At 25.5% G+C, this 18736-nt stretch overlaps 1 protein-coding gene across 1 annotated transcript; it reads left to right on the forward strand.

Moving 5' to 3' along the window:
• Nucleotides 1-816: 816 nt before the first annotated feature.
• MKS88_005788 (uncharacterized protein) lies at nucleotides 817-17874 on the forward strand (the record flags this gene model as incomplete). The annotated part of the gene is made up of 2 exons (XM_067219082.1): nucleotides 817-14273; nucleotides 14370-17874. 2 exons carry the CDS (start codon nucleotides 817-819, stop codon nucleotides 17872-17874), a joined length of 16962 nt encoding a protein of 5653 aa, XP_067070993.1.
• Between the last annotated feature and the right edge of the window lie 862 nt (nucleotides 17875-18736).

Here is an 18736-nt window from a genome sequence, read left to right on the forward strand (position 1 = left end):
TCGAACTAGCAAAATTGTTAATTTCAAGTCTTATGTGCATATGTAAAAATGTACATATGTGTATATATATATATATATATATATAATATATATATATATATATATATATATATATAATATATATATATATATATATGTACGTATATATATGCATGTATATAAATGCGTATTTTCAGATGTATTTTCCAAAAAATACACAAAATAAATCCTCATATTTTGCGTAATATGCACTATATTAAACTTTTTAAAAACATTGTACATTGTATTTAAAAATTTAATGTGTAAAAATACGAACAAATATATATATGCATAATTGTAAAATTTTTTTGTTTTGATATAATAGTAATTTTCCAATTTTGTGAGGAATATTTGTACGAAAGAATACATACAAAAAATGTAGCATTCTTATAATGTGCGTTCAGGCGTGTTAGAGTTTGTAAAATTATGCATAAGCATATACATATATTATATATATATATATGTATATGTATATATAATTAAAAATATGTGAACATAGTTTAGGGCAATTCGTATGTTAAAAATGTATGTGTTTTAAGCTTACGCCAATGATGTAATGCTTCGTATACCTTTCCTTTTTTGTATATATATATATATATGCATACATACGTATAAAATAATACGTACATATGCATTTTTTTACGCATATATACCAGCATATGTAGATGAAAATAAATATAATACGTAACCACTTTTACATTGTTAATGTGATTAAATTTTTTTTTTTTTTTCTTTTTGGTTATAAATTACTAAAAGAAAAAGGAGAAGCAGAGAAATACATGTAAAAGTTTTGAAAATATGAATAATTATTCCACGAATAACATAGAAAAAAGTAAGATAAATAAGACAAATAAAGTAAATAATATTCATAAAAGTCTAAGTGAAGATATAAAGAAGCAAAATACAAATAATGGAATAATAGAACATAATAAAGGGAGTAGCATAAAAAATGAAAAAATTATGGAGCATAATATTGTAGATGAAGTAGTTAAACTGAAAACGGAATTAAAAAATGCTTTAATAGAAAATAGTGAATTGAAAAAGAAATATAATGAAGATACTGAAAAGTTAAATTTACTTTCTTTAAAAAATGCTTCTCTTTTAAATGAGTTATTGGATGAAAAAAACAAAATTCAAATTAAGTACAATACTTATAAAGAGGAATCATTGAATGATATAAAAAGACTACAAGAAGAATTGGATAAAAATGTGGTTATGCTAAATTGTTTAAAAGATGAACTTCTGTTTAAGGAAGAGGAATTAAAAAAGGCTGAAATTATTGAGAAGCTTTATAAGCAAGAAACGGAAATAAATCAAGAAAAGGAAATTAAAATAAAAGCCTTAGAAAAGGTTATAAAGGAAAGGAAGAATATAACCATAAATAGTAATGGGACAAACAACAGTAATGAAGCAATTAATGATAATTTTAAAGAGGAAGTACAATTACTACAAATAGAATTAGAGAACAAGAATGACGAATTAAAGATTTTAAATAAAAAGTATGAACATATAAAAAAAACGAACAAAGATATAGAAAAGAAAATATATTTTTTAAAAGAAGAAGTGGATTATTATAAAAATAATGAAAACAGTTTTATAATGCAAAATATTTTTAATGCAGAAAATAATCTAGATGAATCTTTATGTAAAAAGCACCTTATGAAAATGTCTATTTTGTACAATGTATTATATAAAATAGTTGTATATGACCATAAAAGCTTGCTCGAAAGAGATAAGCTCATTTATTCTTTAGAAAAGGAAAATACACATTTTTTAAAAAAATTCGTTGCAGATGAAATGTACACGCTTTACCTAAAAGATTGTATTAGTAAAATTAATTTGACCTATCAAATAGATTTACATAAACAAGAAAAAAAGTTCATATTACTAAATGCGGAGTATGATGATCTTTACAATAAATTTTTACATGAAAAGAATGAAAATTGTTTACTAAATGAAAAATACGATAAAATTATTTTTAGTCAAAAAAAAGAAATACATAATTTAAAAAGTCATATATCTATTCAGAATAAAGATAAAGAAATATTAACAAAATACATTGACAATTATATCACATATATAGAAAATTCTTACGAAAAGTATTGCACACTAAGTAACGAATATATAAATTTAGAGCAACTGGTAAAAGATCTTGAAGAAAAAAATGCAAATTTAGTGGTCCTTGTCAGTCAGATAAATAAGGATTATAATGAGGACTGTGCTAACGATAATACTACTATAAACGCGAGTGAAACAAATGGGAGTAGTACTAACACAATAGGTAAAAGAAATACTATAACGTTAGATGTTGACCACATGAAATTAATTAAAAACGATATTAAAGATAAAGATATTAAAATTATAGAATTAGAAAGTAGAAATTTAAAATTAGTCAAAACTATTGATAAGTTAAATGAAGAACTATTCAATAATAAGAAAGGTGAGCACACAGATGGTGAATCAAAAAAAATTAAAGACTTATGTTTTGATCTGAAAGATATTTGTTCTAACCTAGAAATAGAAATTAAAGAAAAGAATTACATAATAGATGAACTAACGGAAAAGTTAAATCAATCAGAAAAAAAAAATAAGGATAACCAAGTAATATTAGAATTATCTGAATTCAGGATTCAAAATTTTAATGATAATATAAAATATTACCAACAAAAGGTAAATGAATTAAGCGAACAATTACAAAAGAAGGAAGCTGAAATAGCTATTTTTCATGAATACAACGAGAGGTTAAAAGAGGAGAAGGTTAAAATGGAATATGAAAATATAAAAATTATGGAAAAATTGAACGAATTGCAAATAGAAAATGATCATCTAACAAAAGGAACCGTATTTCTGAACAGCGAATTAAATAATAATAACACGAATAACTGCAGAAATGTTATCAGTAATAATGTTATTAACCATAATATAAGTGATAAGGGGGAGTTACTTCCTAATAAAGGGGGTCTCGTTGTGGATGACCTGTTATATGTAAATGAAAAATCATCTATACAAAATGAAGATAGAAACGAAAGAACCCCTGAATATGAAAATACAAGAGAACAAGATAACCGATATAATGGAATTTTCAAATTTATGCAATCTAAAAAAAATGCTTCTGAAGAAAAGAGTGATTTGATGTTCAGAATAGATAAATTGACTGATGAAAATATACTGTTAATTAAGGAAAATGAAGAAATATTTGATAAATTACAGATGATAACAAATGAAAATGTCAGAATTAAGAATGAATTAATGTATGCGAAATCGGATGCAGAGAAGTCTTTGTTTTGTTTAGAATATGAAAAAAAAGAAAAATTAAAATATAAATTATTATTAAGACAAAAAAAAAGAAAAGGAAAAGAACTCAAAAGAACATTCAACAAAATAATGTGTACAGTAAAAGATTTAGTTATAAATATAAAAAGAATTGATAGGGAAAATAAGAAAAATGATATTAATAATTCGTTTTTTATTTCTTCTTCCTCTGAAAATAATTCAAAAGAAGATTTATTGTCAGACAGTGGAAAGACAAACACACAATTAATGGTGTCCTCTGTTGCTAAGTCGAGGAAAAGCCATAACAACACAAGTATAGATGGAAAGAATAGTTTTAATAGTAGATCAACAAAAGTATTCAAATCATTAGAAAAGGAGGAACATTTAAAACGTAGTTCTAGTGAAAATTATAGAATTACCAAAAAGGAAAAGAAAATGAAGATGAAAATTGTGTACATGAAAATAAAAATGCACAGATTTTCCATAAATAGTCATTTCAAAATAAACGTGAAAAAATACAAAAAGGCATACAGACAGTTGAGTGGAACTCTGTCTTATTTAAATGAGAAAGAAAATGTAAACTTAATTGTATTAACAGATCAGGAAAGAAATGTAAAAGGTTTGGAAACGTTTTATTCTATACCTAACAGTACGGATTCAAGAGTAATAATACAGGAAAATCAGAAGGAAAAAAAAGAAAAAATAAGTGACTTTTCCATGTTTCAATCTGGAAAGATGATAAATAATCTTAATTATATAAAAAGAAAATACGAATCAAAAATAAAAGAAACATTAATGATGCAAAGGAAACTAATAGATAATGAGAAGGAATTAAATTGTACTAATATGAAATATGAGAATTTGCTAAATGAACACGATTCGTTAATTACCGAGATAAGGGAAAGAACAGAGAAATTAGGAAGTATTGAAAAGAGTTATAATTTATTGTTTGAAAAATATAGTGAAACACAAGATGAAATAAAAATGCATGAACAGAAAACGCAAGATATATTTAATGAATGTAATGAGCTGGTAGAATATATGAAGAAAAAAGAAAATAAAATAAAAGAATTTGATGAACATTTAAAGAAAATGGAATTTAAATATAATGAAGAAAGAGAGAAAAATGATATTTTAACTAAGGACAATATCGCATTAGATAATTTAAATTTAAAATATAAGGAAGACATTGATCTTTATAAGAAAAAATTCGAAAGTATACAAACTGAGCTAAAATTAAGATTATCCAAAATTGAAGAATTAGAATTGATTCAGAAAAATACAGAAAATGAAATGTTTTATTTAAAATCAGCTACGTATAAATATGAAACTAATTTAAAAGAAGCCCATGATGATTTAAATAATATGAGTGAGGTGACTACCAAATTGCAGAAAGAATTACGTGATAAGCAGATTAACGCAGATATGCTGAAAGATCAAATTTTAAATAGAGACTACTTCTTGTACAATATAAACGAATTGTATAAAAAGAAAGAATATTTTTATAAAAATTTAAAACAAAGGGTTCAGGGGTTTAACAAAATGTTTATAGAATTATGTGAAAGTTTTGAAATGAATGAGATTAAAAAATTTAATGAGTTGTATGAAACATTTGAATTTAATGATTCTGATTACAAGAAAAATATTCTACACTTTCAACTAAATGAAAAAGACAAGTTTTCAGAAACGGTAGAGGATATTGTAAAAACGGTAGATGCATTAAGTGAGTTTAATTTAAAATTTGAAGAAGAAAGAAACGAAATGGTAGCTAGAATTAATGAGTTAGAAAATAAATTAAAAGTTAAAATGAATGAATATAATCAGCTCTACGAACAATACGAAAATAATATCAAAAATATTCTAACTGAAAGAGATGAAAGAGTAGAAGATTGCTTAACTCTTTCAGAGGATGTAAAGAAAAAGAATAATGAAATTAATATACTAATGAAACAATTAGATGAAAAAAATCTAGAATTTAATGAAATACAAATGAAATGTAATTTTTTGAGTAACGAATTGAAAAATGTGGAAAATTCGAAAATTCATCTGAAAGAAAGATTAACAGAAATTGAAAATGATCAAGAAAAACAAATTGACTTTTTAGCAAAAGAAAATGATTGTTTAAAAGAGGATATATACAATATAAAAAACGTCATGCATAATTTGGATGAAGAAATAATTAAATTGAAGAAAACCATTGATATTCTTAAGCAGGAAAAATATACATACGAAAATGAAATGGAAAAATTAAGAGAAATTCTAGAGGAGGAAAAAAGATTTAATGATATATTAAAAGAAAATGAAAAAAATTTTATAAACGAAATAAAGGAAGCACATCAATATGCTATTAAAAAGGAGGAAGAAATTAATACTTTGAAATTGAATTATCAATTAGAGCAAAATAAATACATAGACGAAATTGATAATTTGAAAATAAAAAATAAAGAAATTCAAAATTCTGTGAAAAATCAATTAAAAATGGTATCCGATTTAGAATTGCAAATGTTAGAATATAAAGTGTTGTTAGATAAAAATACTAGCATGAAAATTTTAGTTCAAGAATTAGAAGGTAAAATTGATGAGTTAATAAAAGATAATGAAAAATTATGTATTGATTTAAAAAAAGAAAAGCTTGTTAATGAAGAAAAGGAAAAAAATATACTAGCATTAAACGAAGATATTAAATTGCGCGAAACCAAAATTCTTGAACACGATTCCATGTTGTTAAAACTTAAGGATGAAAAAGAGCAATTAAATCAGGAAATTTTCATCTTAAATGATATTAAAAAAAATAAAGATAATATAATAGAAGAATTAGAAAACAATTTGAGAAAAGCTGTTTTTGGTGATATTAAAATTAACGAAATGGAAAAGACGCAATTAGAATACAAAATATTTACCGAAGAGGACTTAGGAATAAAAGCCAATGAGGATGTAGATTTGGATGACCTAATCAGTTCAGGCATGTGCATTTTTAATAACAACAACAGAGGAAGTAGCAAATTTGTTAGCAACAATATTAGTAATAACAATAATTATAACAGTAATGTAAACAATGTGAACGGAATCGTAGAATTAAAAAAATATAGTCTATTTTTGAAGGAGGAGAACGATGCAATTAAACAAGAGCTAAGAAAATTAAAAGACAAATCATCCATAGATAACAGAAGATATGTAGAAATGGAAAGAATAATAGAAAGGAGAGATGATATTATCAGAAAGATGAATAATGAAATTATTGCGTATAATGAAAAAATTAAAAGTCTTGAAAAAGACACAAATCAACTTAGTTCAGAATTGTATGCAGTAAATGAATTACTTGCACTTAGAAGTGATGAATGCAAAGAATTATCCATCGAATTATATGAATTGACGGATGTTAAAAATAAGTTAATGGTTAAAAATGAAATTCTTGAAAAACAAATAGATTTCTTTAAACATGAAGTTGAAGAGAAATCTGAGTTGTTAAATGATTTAGATATGAAAAAGACGGAAAACAAAAATAAGGAGTATGAAAAAAGCGTTATAATTAATGAATATAACAGGACCTTAAATGTTTATTATAAAATATGCTCCCACATCATTTACTACAAAAAGTACTTAGAAAAGGAACTAAACGCAAAGGATAAATACAACAATGATAGGAAGGAGGTGCATATGCAGGAGGATGCGCGGACAGACATAAAAATGAACATTGACAAGGAAAACGAGACTGATGATGAGGAGAATGGAATGCTTATCCGTTCTCTAAACCTGAGCAGTCTTCACAGTTCGATGAACAGCGATATAGGTAATATAAAACCAAATGACACCAATGAAATTTTCAATTATATAAATGATTTTCTTAAATGTATAAGGCAACTAATATTTAAAAAAAGGGTATTTGAATCCAAGTTAGAAAACGCTGAAAAGAAATATAATGATTTTAAGGAAAAATTAAAAGAAGACAAGGATCTAATAAATGATTTGAAAAAAAAACTAAGGGAAAATGAGGAACGCAATAATGCAAGCAGTTCAAATAGGAATAAAAATGAGGAGTATAACAAATATAATGTGGAAAATTTTGAAGACTACAATTCTGAAGGCAGCATTTTCGACAGTAACAGCATTTCTGTGAATTATAAAGAACTAAGTAGAGATATCCGAAGTTGTAGTCATAAAAATGATACGATAGAAAGAAAACATTTATTAATTTTAAAATATGAAAATGAAAAGTTAATACAAGAAAATAAATATCTAAACGAACAAGTAAATAACTTAATGAATATGGAAAATTGCGTAAACGAATTGAAGAAAAAGAATGAGCTTTTCGAAAAGGGCAATGCAACACACAATGAATATGGATTTGTAGCTGAAAATAAATATCTTAAATTTCAAATAGACGCAATATCGAACGAATTAAATATATATAGAAATAAAAATGAATATTTAAAAAAGAAAACTGTAAATTATGAAGACATAATTGATAGCTTACAAAAAGAAATAATTACTATTATTGATAAACAAAAGGAATGTGATGAAGAATTCTATAAAATAGAAAAACAATTAGAAAAAAAAAATGAACACATAGAATACTTAATGAACAAGAGAAAAGAAGATGAAGAACGTGTGGAAACAGAATATGCGAAGTGCTTAAAATTGGAAAACGAATTTTTAGCCTTAACTGATGATATATTTAAAAAAGAGTCTAAGATAAATGAATATGAAGAAATAATAAAAAAATTAAACGACGACATAAAGGAACATATTATCGAAAAAGAAGAACTGCAAACATATGCGCAAAATTTAAAAAACAAATATGGTGCTTTTGAAAATAAGTATAATGATTTGTACGACATTTTTGAAAAGGAGAAGCAAGGAAAATCAGAATTGGAAAAGAAGGAAGAGAGTGCACTAATTACAAAATTAAAAAATTATGATGATATTATAACGGATATTTTAAATGAAAAGGAAACGTTATTAAATAAATATGATGAATTGAAAAGAGTGCATGATGAGAAATTAAAAGTTGAATCTTCACTACATAAAGAAATAAGTGATCTTCGAAAGAATAATCAGAAATTAAGTGAAAAGAATAAATCCTTAATTGAAGATGTAAACAATCTGGTTAAGGAAAATGAAGAATACAACATAAAATTAGTAGATTTGGATAAAGAAAAATTTGATCTATATATGAAATATTTAAAATTGTCTGAAGAATTTAATAACCTTCCATCCTCATCCCTATATGAGAATATTAAGGCGAAGAAGCAAGCTAGCGATGATTATTTGACTGAGTCGTGTCAATTAAGGGAGAAGGAAATAAAGGAAAGGGAAAATTTTCTAGAAATGAGGCATATTAGTTTATGTGATTATAATGATGATCGTAGGAAAGACATTGAACAGTTACATTATTTTGATGAAAAGGATGGAGAAGAAGAAAAAAAAAAAATAAATAAAATAAAAAATTATACTACTACTGCTACTAATAATAGTAATAATAATAATTGTGATAATAAGCATAATAAAGCAGCAAAAATAAAGGATAACAACAGTGAGAAAAGCATTATTTTGAATAATTTAAAAAACGAAATGAACGATTTAAGAATTGAAAATGATTTACTTAAAGCAAAAATTAGTGAATTAGAATACCTGAACGCAAATGTTTTCAATGATAATAAAGAGTTAATCAAAATAATATCATCTTTGCAAAAGGACAACTCCAGAAGTAAAAGCAAGACGGACGAAGGTAGTCCTTGTGATAAAATGCTAGAAATAGAAAATTCTCCCAATAAGCAGGAATTAATTAATATGAACAAATTAGAAAAAGAAAAAAACGAAAACTTAAAATTAGAAATTTATAATCTTAAAAATAAAATTGATGAATATAATATTATTCTGAACAAACGTTCTCATTTTGAAGAGTGCAATAAGAGAGCAAAAAATTATTTGTACTACTTGAACGACAGGATTAAAGGTTTCATAGACATATTTAGTGAAAATAATTTTAACTATGCATATTTTAAATCGGAACTGAGAAAAATAAAGTCAAACAATTTAATGGTTATTCATGACAATTTTGCGAATTCTGATCATCTGGGAAGTTTCACCAATTTTGATAATTATAAGAATACGCCTAGTAACTACTCAGCGGATGATGATACTAGTAGTAGTGTGAGTTCGAAGATAATCGTAAATTTCTTCACAGCGTACGGTGATAAAAATAATGAGAATGACATTATTATTAGTAGGATAGAATTAAGAAAATTTTATAAATACATTATAAAGTTAAAGGAAGATTATAGTAAAAAATGCTTATTAGCAGTTAATCAAAAGAATATGATTGAGGAATTAAATAAAGAAATATTTAATTATTCAAAACAGAATAAGAATTATCAAGAAGAAGAGATAAAACTAAAAACAAAAATAAATGAAATATTAAATGAAAACTCAGCCAATGTTGAAAAGTTCCAAAGGATTCATGAAAAATTGTTAAAAGAACTTGAGCAGGAGATTAGTAAAAACAGCAGTCTGTTAGAAGAATTAAATATTAAGAATGAGCAACATAGAATGTATGAAGAGAACGAAGCAAGAATAGAAAAGTTGCTTAACTGTAGAGACACGGATGACAGTGGCATACTGAAGAGTAGAGAAGGGAGAAATATAAGAAGTAACCCGAGGGGTAGCAGTAGTAATAGGAATGATAGTAATAATATTAATAGTAATCAACATAATAATAGTAATAATTCTAATTTGAATAAAATTTGTACCTTATTAGACGAACACAAGGAAGTAAGGCAAAAAAATTCCAAGTTGCTGTTGGAGAGTAACAATTTGATATCTGAGAATGATACACTAAAAGGTGTTATAGCAAAGATGGACACTGAAATAACCAGTTTAAAAAATGAATTAAATGAAAAAATAGCTATAATTAATAATAAAGAACACGAAAATGAACAATCATTATTACACAATATTAACAAATTAGAGAAGGATGAAACAGTTAACAAGAGAATTAGCTTTTCTCCAAATGATAATGATATTATTAGGGAATATGAGGATATCCTTTCAATAATTGAAAAAAAAAATAGCGACTTAGAAAATAATTGTGAAAAATTTTTAAAACAAAATAATGAACTAACAGAAAAGTATAACAGTCTATGGGATGAATACAACTCACTAAAAGATTTCATAAAAGAGAAGAAAATAGAATTAAATTTGTTCGATCTAAACTGTAGTAGTCGAATAAAACAGAATGATGATATAAGTCGAAAGGATTACATGAATATAGATGTAACATCACATAATGCACAAAATAGAATAGGAAAGGATGGGAACATAAATAATAAACATAATAATTTTCTCCTATCACCAGATGACTTAGTGATACTGACTAAGCACATAAATTCTATAGAAGTTTTAAATAGAGATTTACTAAAAAATGACAGTCTCGAAACATATATCAAATTAATCAGAAGAGATATTAATAACATTTTGAAGGAGGAGTATAACAATGAAGTTACTAAGTCGACAAACGAACTAATTAATAAACTAAAGCAAAAAGAAGAGGAGATAAAGAAGTACGAAATTGTGGTTAACAATATGAACATGCACTTGAATAATAAAGAAGAAATAGTTAATAATTTAAAAAATATATATGAAGAAGAATTAAGAAGAAAAAAAGATTTGAAAAAGAAATTGAATGAATCTTTTGAAGAAACTAAAGCTACTAGCAATGTGCATGACTTGCAAAATGATGAAATGATTATAAAAATAAGGAACGGATATGAAGAACTACTAAACGAGTATAATATATCGATAAATACATTAGAAGAAACTAAAGGGAAATTGGAAATTTTGAAAAATGAAAAGGATAAAATAGAAAAATTAAAAGATATAGAAATTAATGATAAAGAACATATTATTAAAAAGTTAGAGTTAGTAAATAGTCAATTAAAAGAAAAAGCAGAGAATGTAAAAAATACACTAAATGAAGAATTGCAATTAAAAGAGGATATAATTAGTGAGAAATTGCAAGTAGTGGAGGAATTAGGTAAAGAAGTACATTTTCTGAAAAGTGAAAAATCTAGTAATACAAAATATATCAGTGAATTGGAACTACAAATAGCTAATCTAAATAATGAAATAAATACGTTAAATAATCTCTTAAATGATTCAAAGGAAGAAAAGAATTTAATAAATAGTACATTAGAGGAAAAAGAAAATGAAATTGTTAACCTGAGAAATAAAATAGATAACTATGTTGATCTATTAAACGAAAAGAATAAATATGAAAATGTAATAGATCATGGTATCAAAAGGAGTAGTACTACATTTGAAAAGGAAAAAAGTATAGTAAATAAGAACGAAATGGATCACTATGAAAACGAACTGGATGAATTAAAAAGAAAGAATCAAATACAAAGTGATTTACATTATAAAAAATTAAATGAACTAAGAATAGACTTAAAAAATTCATGTGCGAGTTATAATCAACTAAAATTTGATAGCGAGAAAAAAATTGAATATTATAAGGAAGAAGCTAATAATTTAAAATATTACATAAAAGGATTAGAAGAAGAAAATGAAAAAAAAGATAAAAAATATGCCCTAATAGAATTAGCTATAAAAGAAATGGACAAGGAAATAATCATACTTAAAGCAGATATAAAAGACAAACTTTTGTATATATCAGATCTTGAGAAAAATATTGATCAGAGGAAAAGAGATATGCAGCTTTTAGAAGAAGACATTATCATTGTTCAACATATAATTATTACCTATATTGAATCGGATGGAACTAATATTGATGAATTCGTAAAAGAATTATATGACAAAACGAAGACAAAATATTTGCTGTTTATAAAGGATATTATGATAAAAGTGCATCAGTACTATATCAAAGTAGAACTAAAGAAAAGGCACGAAATGAATAATGACAATCTGATAAAGATAAAAGATGAAATTTTTAACTTAGAAGAAAAATTAAATCAAATGGTTATAGAGAAAAACTTGTATGAGAGGGAAGCACAGGAGAGGAAACATGAATTAGACATATTACAGGATGAAAAGGAATCATATACTAACGAACTGAAAAACTTAGTAAACCAGCTTGATAAAAAAAGAGAAGAAATAACATATATAAATGATAAGTTAGATGAAGTAGATATTAGAGAAAAAAATGTAAAATATAAGGAAAATGAATTATTAATCAAGAATGAAAATTTTATGAACAAGGAAAATGAACTTATGAAAAACAAAGAAGATCTTATCAGTAGAGAAAGTGAATTCCTCAAAAATAAAGAAGATTTAATAAGTAAAACAAACGAGTTAATGATGAAAAGGGAAGAATTAAATAATGAAAGGATCCATGTGGAAGAGTTAAAAAACGATCTAATGATTAAATTCGAAAAGTTGTACAGCGCACAGAATGATATAAAAATTAAGGAAACCAAGCTAAAAAAAATATACGAAAAACTGAAAGATCATGACATCATAGAATTGCTAGATATCAACAATGGTGATAATAACAACAGCACTAGTGGAAATAATAAGGATAGGGATGTCTTGTTAAACAAATCACCTAGTAACAACATGAGCAACTCTGCCTCCTTAAGAATAATCGAAGAATATAACTATAATATAGAAAATGAAAATGATACCTTAAATTTAGACTCACTTGAATATACCACATATTTTATGGAATTTAAAAGGAAAATTAAAAATTTGAAAAATGATTTAGTGAATCGTGAAAAGGATATAGAAATATACAAGAAGACATCAGAAATTGAAAAAAAAGAAAAAGAATTATACAAAGTTGAGTTAGAAAAGTTAAAAGAGATACTACAATCAGAACAGATGAGTAGAGGAAAAATGGAGGAAGAACTGGAAGGACTCAAGGAGCTACTACACGCGGATCAGATGAGTAGAGGAAAAATGGATGAGAAAGTGGAAGGACTAAAGGAACTACTACACATGGAACAGATGAATAAAGGAAAAATGGAGGAAGAACTGGAAGGACTCAAGGAGATACTACACTCCGAACAGATGAATAGAAGTAAAATAGAAAAAGAACTAGAAAGATACAAAAGTGATGATTCTCACATTTTGAAATCCCTCAGAAAATCAGAAGAGCAAATAAATGAAAAAAACAATCAAATATTAGAGTTACAACAAAAATTAATTGAATCGGCGCATGAAATAAGCATGATAAATAATAGCAAGAATGTACTGGAAGAAAAAATAAATGATTATGAAAAGAAAATGGACCATTTAAATTGTGTAATAACTAATCTTGAAAAGGAAATAAAAGACGTCAACAGGGAGAAGCTAAATATTACTAGAAAATCTATAGAAAAAATTATAGACGACGGGGAGGATATTAAAAAATTAAAAGAGGACTTAGATGACGCTCATGAATTAATTCTAAATCTAAAAAAAAAAAATGAAGATTTGTACAATATAAATATAGAATTGCAAAAGGTAAATAGTGACATGAAATCTGATATAGACATCTTGTTAGCAAATATAGAGGATGTAAATGAAGAAAAGAAACTACATGAAAAAAGGTTAAGAGAAGATGAAGGAAAATATAATGAACTTAAAATAGTGTATGAGTCAAAAGTAATGGAATGTGAGCAGATTTATAACATGCTATCTAAAAAGATGAAAAGAAAATTAGAGTTACAGAAGGATATACAAGAAGATAATAATGTAAATATGCAAAGTAGGAACGATTTGAGCAATACCGTTAATAGTGACAATATTGAAACGGGTACAAATGAAGATGAAAAGTATATGCATGCATTAAATGAGAAAAATAGGGTTATAGAAGCGTTAAAGGAAAAAATAGTTCATAATGAGGACGAGATTATAAAGAAGGAAGAACTTCTAAATGAATATAAATCTATAATTGATCATATTTCATCTAAAATACATATATTTGAAGATAACCTACAATTTTTGGTACAGTTAAACGAATATATAAGTGAAAATAATTACACGTATGAGAACATATTGCATATACTAAATGATTCACTCATATATAAAAAAATAATAAAAAGAATTCTTATGGACAATCCATTCTTTAAACAAATTAGTTTAATAAAACAGCATCTAGTAGATGTAATAAAAAAAAGTGCATCTAACACGAAGGAGAACTTAAAATTAAGTTTAATAAAAAAGAAGGATTCAGGTAAAAAGGATAACAATCAGAATTCGAATAATGCGTTATATTTGAGTGAAAACGCACATTCTTTTCAAAAAGAGAATGAAGAATTAGCTGATAATTTAGATTATGTATTAAAGGTTATAGAGGAAGATTTCAACAATTTTGAAAGTATATGCATTGAAATACATAATTTGTGTGAAAGAGAAGAACTGAGTACCGTATATAAAAAATTAAATATTCTTGAGTATAGCTATAACAGTATTATAAATAATATTATAAACAATGTTATAAATGAAATTAAAAAGATAAATAACATATCAAATAAGGAAAAAGGTGAATTAAAAAAAAATATGAAAACTTTAAAAAAAAAATTGAATTCATTGTCTAATGATTTTTTAAAAAATATAGAAGAAACGGAAAAGCTTAATGAACTATTATCGAAAGAGACCAAACACAATGATAGGTTACTAGCAGAAAAAGAAGAACTAAGAATACTGTACAAGAAATTAAGTGATGAATATAATGATAAGATTGTAATTATACAAAATAATGAATATGAATTAAAAAACATGCAGGATCAATTAATGGAAAAAAATGAGAACACAACCAAGGCAGAGAAAATGAACGAGTTTCTAAAAACGGATCTCACTTATTTAAATACGTCTCTTGATCAAGCAGCGCAAAATTTAAATGAATTAAATAATGAAAATATAAAAAATAAGATTATGTTAAAGGAGTTAACCGAGGAGAATGTGTACCTTAAGAATGAAGTTCATGATAAAATGCAAATTATACAGAACCTTGAAAACAATTTTGAATCCAAAAATCAGGTAATAAACGAGTTAAAGGAGTTCAATGATGTATTAATTAAAAAAATTGAGGATATGAACAAAGCGAACATGAGCGAGGAAGATGCGGAGGAAGGATATGGCGCAGTGGAAAAGGGAAGTAGCAAAAAAAAGAGGAAAGAAAAGAAAACAGGTAGAACGGGAAGGAGCAGAAGTAGAAGCAGAAGCAGAAGCAGGAGCAGGAACGGAAGTAGGAGCAGAAGTAGATGTAGAAGCAGAAGTAGGAGCAGAAATAAAAACGGAGTTGGAAACAATAGGGATTATAGCGGAAATTATGCAACGGGGTCATGTGAAGAGATAAATAAAAATGAGTTGATGATCATAATTAGCAAGTTAGAAAATGACAACAACATTCTGAAAGAAGAGTTAGAAATTTTTAAAAACAATTTTAATATATTAAAAGAAAAGAAGCAGGAACTGGAGGAAATAGTAAATAGTAATGACGTAGCACTTAATAAGAGGGAAATAGAGCTAAATGATGCTATCATAGAAAAGGAAAAGATAATGGAAAGAACGAATAGATATAAAATCAAGTGCATTCAGATCATAGATATATGTTTTAACAAAGACTTTAATATACTAGACATACGGGAAAAAATAGTGACCATATTTGAAAACGAAGATGAAGAAATAATGGATATTATAAACTGCCATAGAAGCATGTTGTATAATAATAACAGTAATAGAAGTACAAGTAGAAGTAGAAGTAACAGCTGTGGTAGTAATAGAAAAACTCATGACAACGATAATGACCATCGTAATAAGAATCACAATAAAAGGGACCAAGTCACAGAAGTACAAGGAGAAGTAGTTAACATCGAACAGGAGAAGATGATGCACATTGAAGAGATGAGCAAAAAGAATGAAGAATTAATTAAAAAAAATGAAGAGATATGGAATTTGAACAAATATATAGAAGAGTTAAACAAAGAAATAACAAATAAGAATTACATTATTATCAAACATCAACAAAATTTTGAAGATAAAAATGATATGTTAGAAAAAAATCAACAGTATATTAAATTTTTAAAAGATCAGATAAAACTACTTTGCAATAATATTGATGAGAATAATTTATTTGATATAAATAATGTGAACTTATCTCCTACTCTTAGAAGTTTTATTAAAAGAAAAAGCTTTCACGATAGGTGTTCATTTGTTGATATGAATGAAAACAATGAAAATAATGTTCCGGAAAAAGGACAAGAGGATATTTCTAAAAACAGTGATTTTTTTGAACAGAGTAGAAGAAAAAGGTTCTCTGAATATACTAACCAAGAACCTTTTAATTTTTATGATGAAAATGAGGTGAAACTTGAAGAAATGAATTTAAAAATGGATGTATTAAATGATAAGTTAAAAAGTGCAGAGAAAAAAATAGAAACACTGAAAAATGAAAATACCGATTTAGTAGAAAAGTGTGAATTTTTAAAAGATGAACTAAGAAATATTCAAGGTACTAAACGTAATTTAATGTTATGTGAGAGCAGATTAAATATATTAGAAAAAGAATTAGAAGAAAAACAGAAAAAATTAGACGCACAAGATAAAACAGTTAACGAATGTGTTGATATGTATGTAGAAGAAAATTCAGAAAATTTTAATAAAATATTAGAATTAAAAAAAGTAAATGAAAAATATAAAATGGAGATTACCATTTTGAATGATGAAATAAGTAAATTAAAAAATGAGGTTAATACATATAAGAATGATATTAAAAATATAAGCTCAACTCTTGACTTTTATAAATCTACACATGATGAATTAGTAAATGAATTCAGTAAAGAGGAAACAAATAATTTATATTATAAAAATTTATGTGTACATTTAAAAAAAGAAAATGAAAATTTTAAGGAAATACTACAAACAGAAGAAGAAAATAAAGAAGAGCTTATAAATACTATAAATGAAATAAGAAAACAGTTAAATGATTCAATCAAAGAGAATTATGAAATAACATTAGACTTGGAATTTTTTCAAATGCAAAATAAAATGTTAAAGGATAGTTGTAATTATTATAAAGAAAGAGAAAATATTTTAATAAATAAAATTGACGTTGATGAAAACGAATATAATAATTTACAAAGTATCGAAAATTACAAAGATGAAAATTTAAAAGCATTTATTAACAATCTTAGAGAGGAAATACAAAATTTAAATGAAGAAATAAATACAAAAACTAAAACTATTGTATCCTTAAAATATCAAATAAAGGAATATAACTTTAATCAAATTGTTCAAAAAGATAAAAGCTTACAACATGATAATATTGAAAAAATAATTAATATAAATAATATGGCATATGTTCAAAGTACCTTGTTCATTTATATTAATTTATTTAAAAGTGTTCTCTTTATTATAAGTGAAATACTATTTTTCACAGACCCATCTAATAGTTTGTATTTTCATATTTTAACTCTATTAAAATTGAAGTCAACTGATCATGATACGGACGTAGAACTAGACAGTATGATCACGAGTTTTCATTTCTCAAAAATAGATTGCGATAATATTTTCCAATCAGTTCTTAAATCAAAAAATATACTAAGGGAGAAATTGCAGCTCTTACAGTTGAAAATTTGTTAGTCAGGGCAGCACTACTTTTTACGTTTTAAATGAATGGAATGGTTTAAACCAGCGGGAACATATTTGTATGCTCGCGAATTTGGGATTTACGAGGTTAAAGATGTTATTTTAGCGCAAATCGCAGATCATTATTCCTGGAGTGAATTTCCATGCGTGTATATATATATATATATATACATGTATGTATGGGCGTTTATCTATGTGTGAATATTATGTGCACGCACATATACCCCATGAATAGCTGGAAAGATACTTTTTAAAAAAGCCTTTTTGCAATATTTACTTTTTGTATTTGGATGTTTTTTTTAAATTTGTTTATTTATGTTAAACTTATTCATTATATTCAACATGTTAAATTTGTTCAACATGTTCATTATTTTCAGTATGTTCAATTTGTTCAATTTTATTTATTGTTACCGAATTTTATTTAATGTTGCACAGTTTTATTTAATATATTATATTTTATTTTTTCCTTTTTTTTGTATCTTCATGAAAATCCGGATGGCATCAGATGCACATTTTATATACTCTAAAAAATGTTTTTAAGCGTTTTAAAGTTTAAATATTGTAAAAGCGCTTTTCACCTTATTTTTCAGTCTCGTTTTTATAAAGCGCAAAACCGCGTGAGCGCTGCGTGTGAATGTATATATAAATATATGCATATATACATACATATACAATATATATGCAGAATCATCTGCACAACTTTTTTTCGATCGCTTTTTGTTTTAAATTACTAGTGGTGAAACCTACCCATGGACAAGATTTATATTCGTCTGTGCTAATCAAATGTAGCAACTATAAATGTTTATTTTTTTTCAGTTTAAAAAAATAATATCAGAAATTAAGCAAAATCAATTCG

Source organism: Plasmodium brasilianum, chromosome 14, assembly GCF_023973825.1.
Source record: "Plasmodium brasilianum strain Bolivian I chromosome 14, whole genome shotgun sequence".
NCBI lineage: Eukaryota > Apicomplexa > Aconoidasida > Haemosporida > Plasmodiidae > Plasmodium > Plasmodium brasilianum.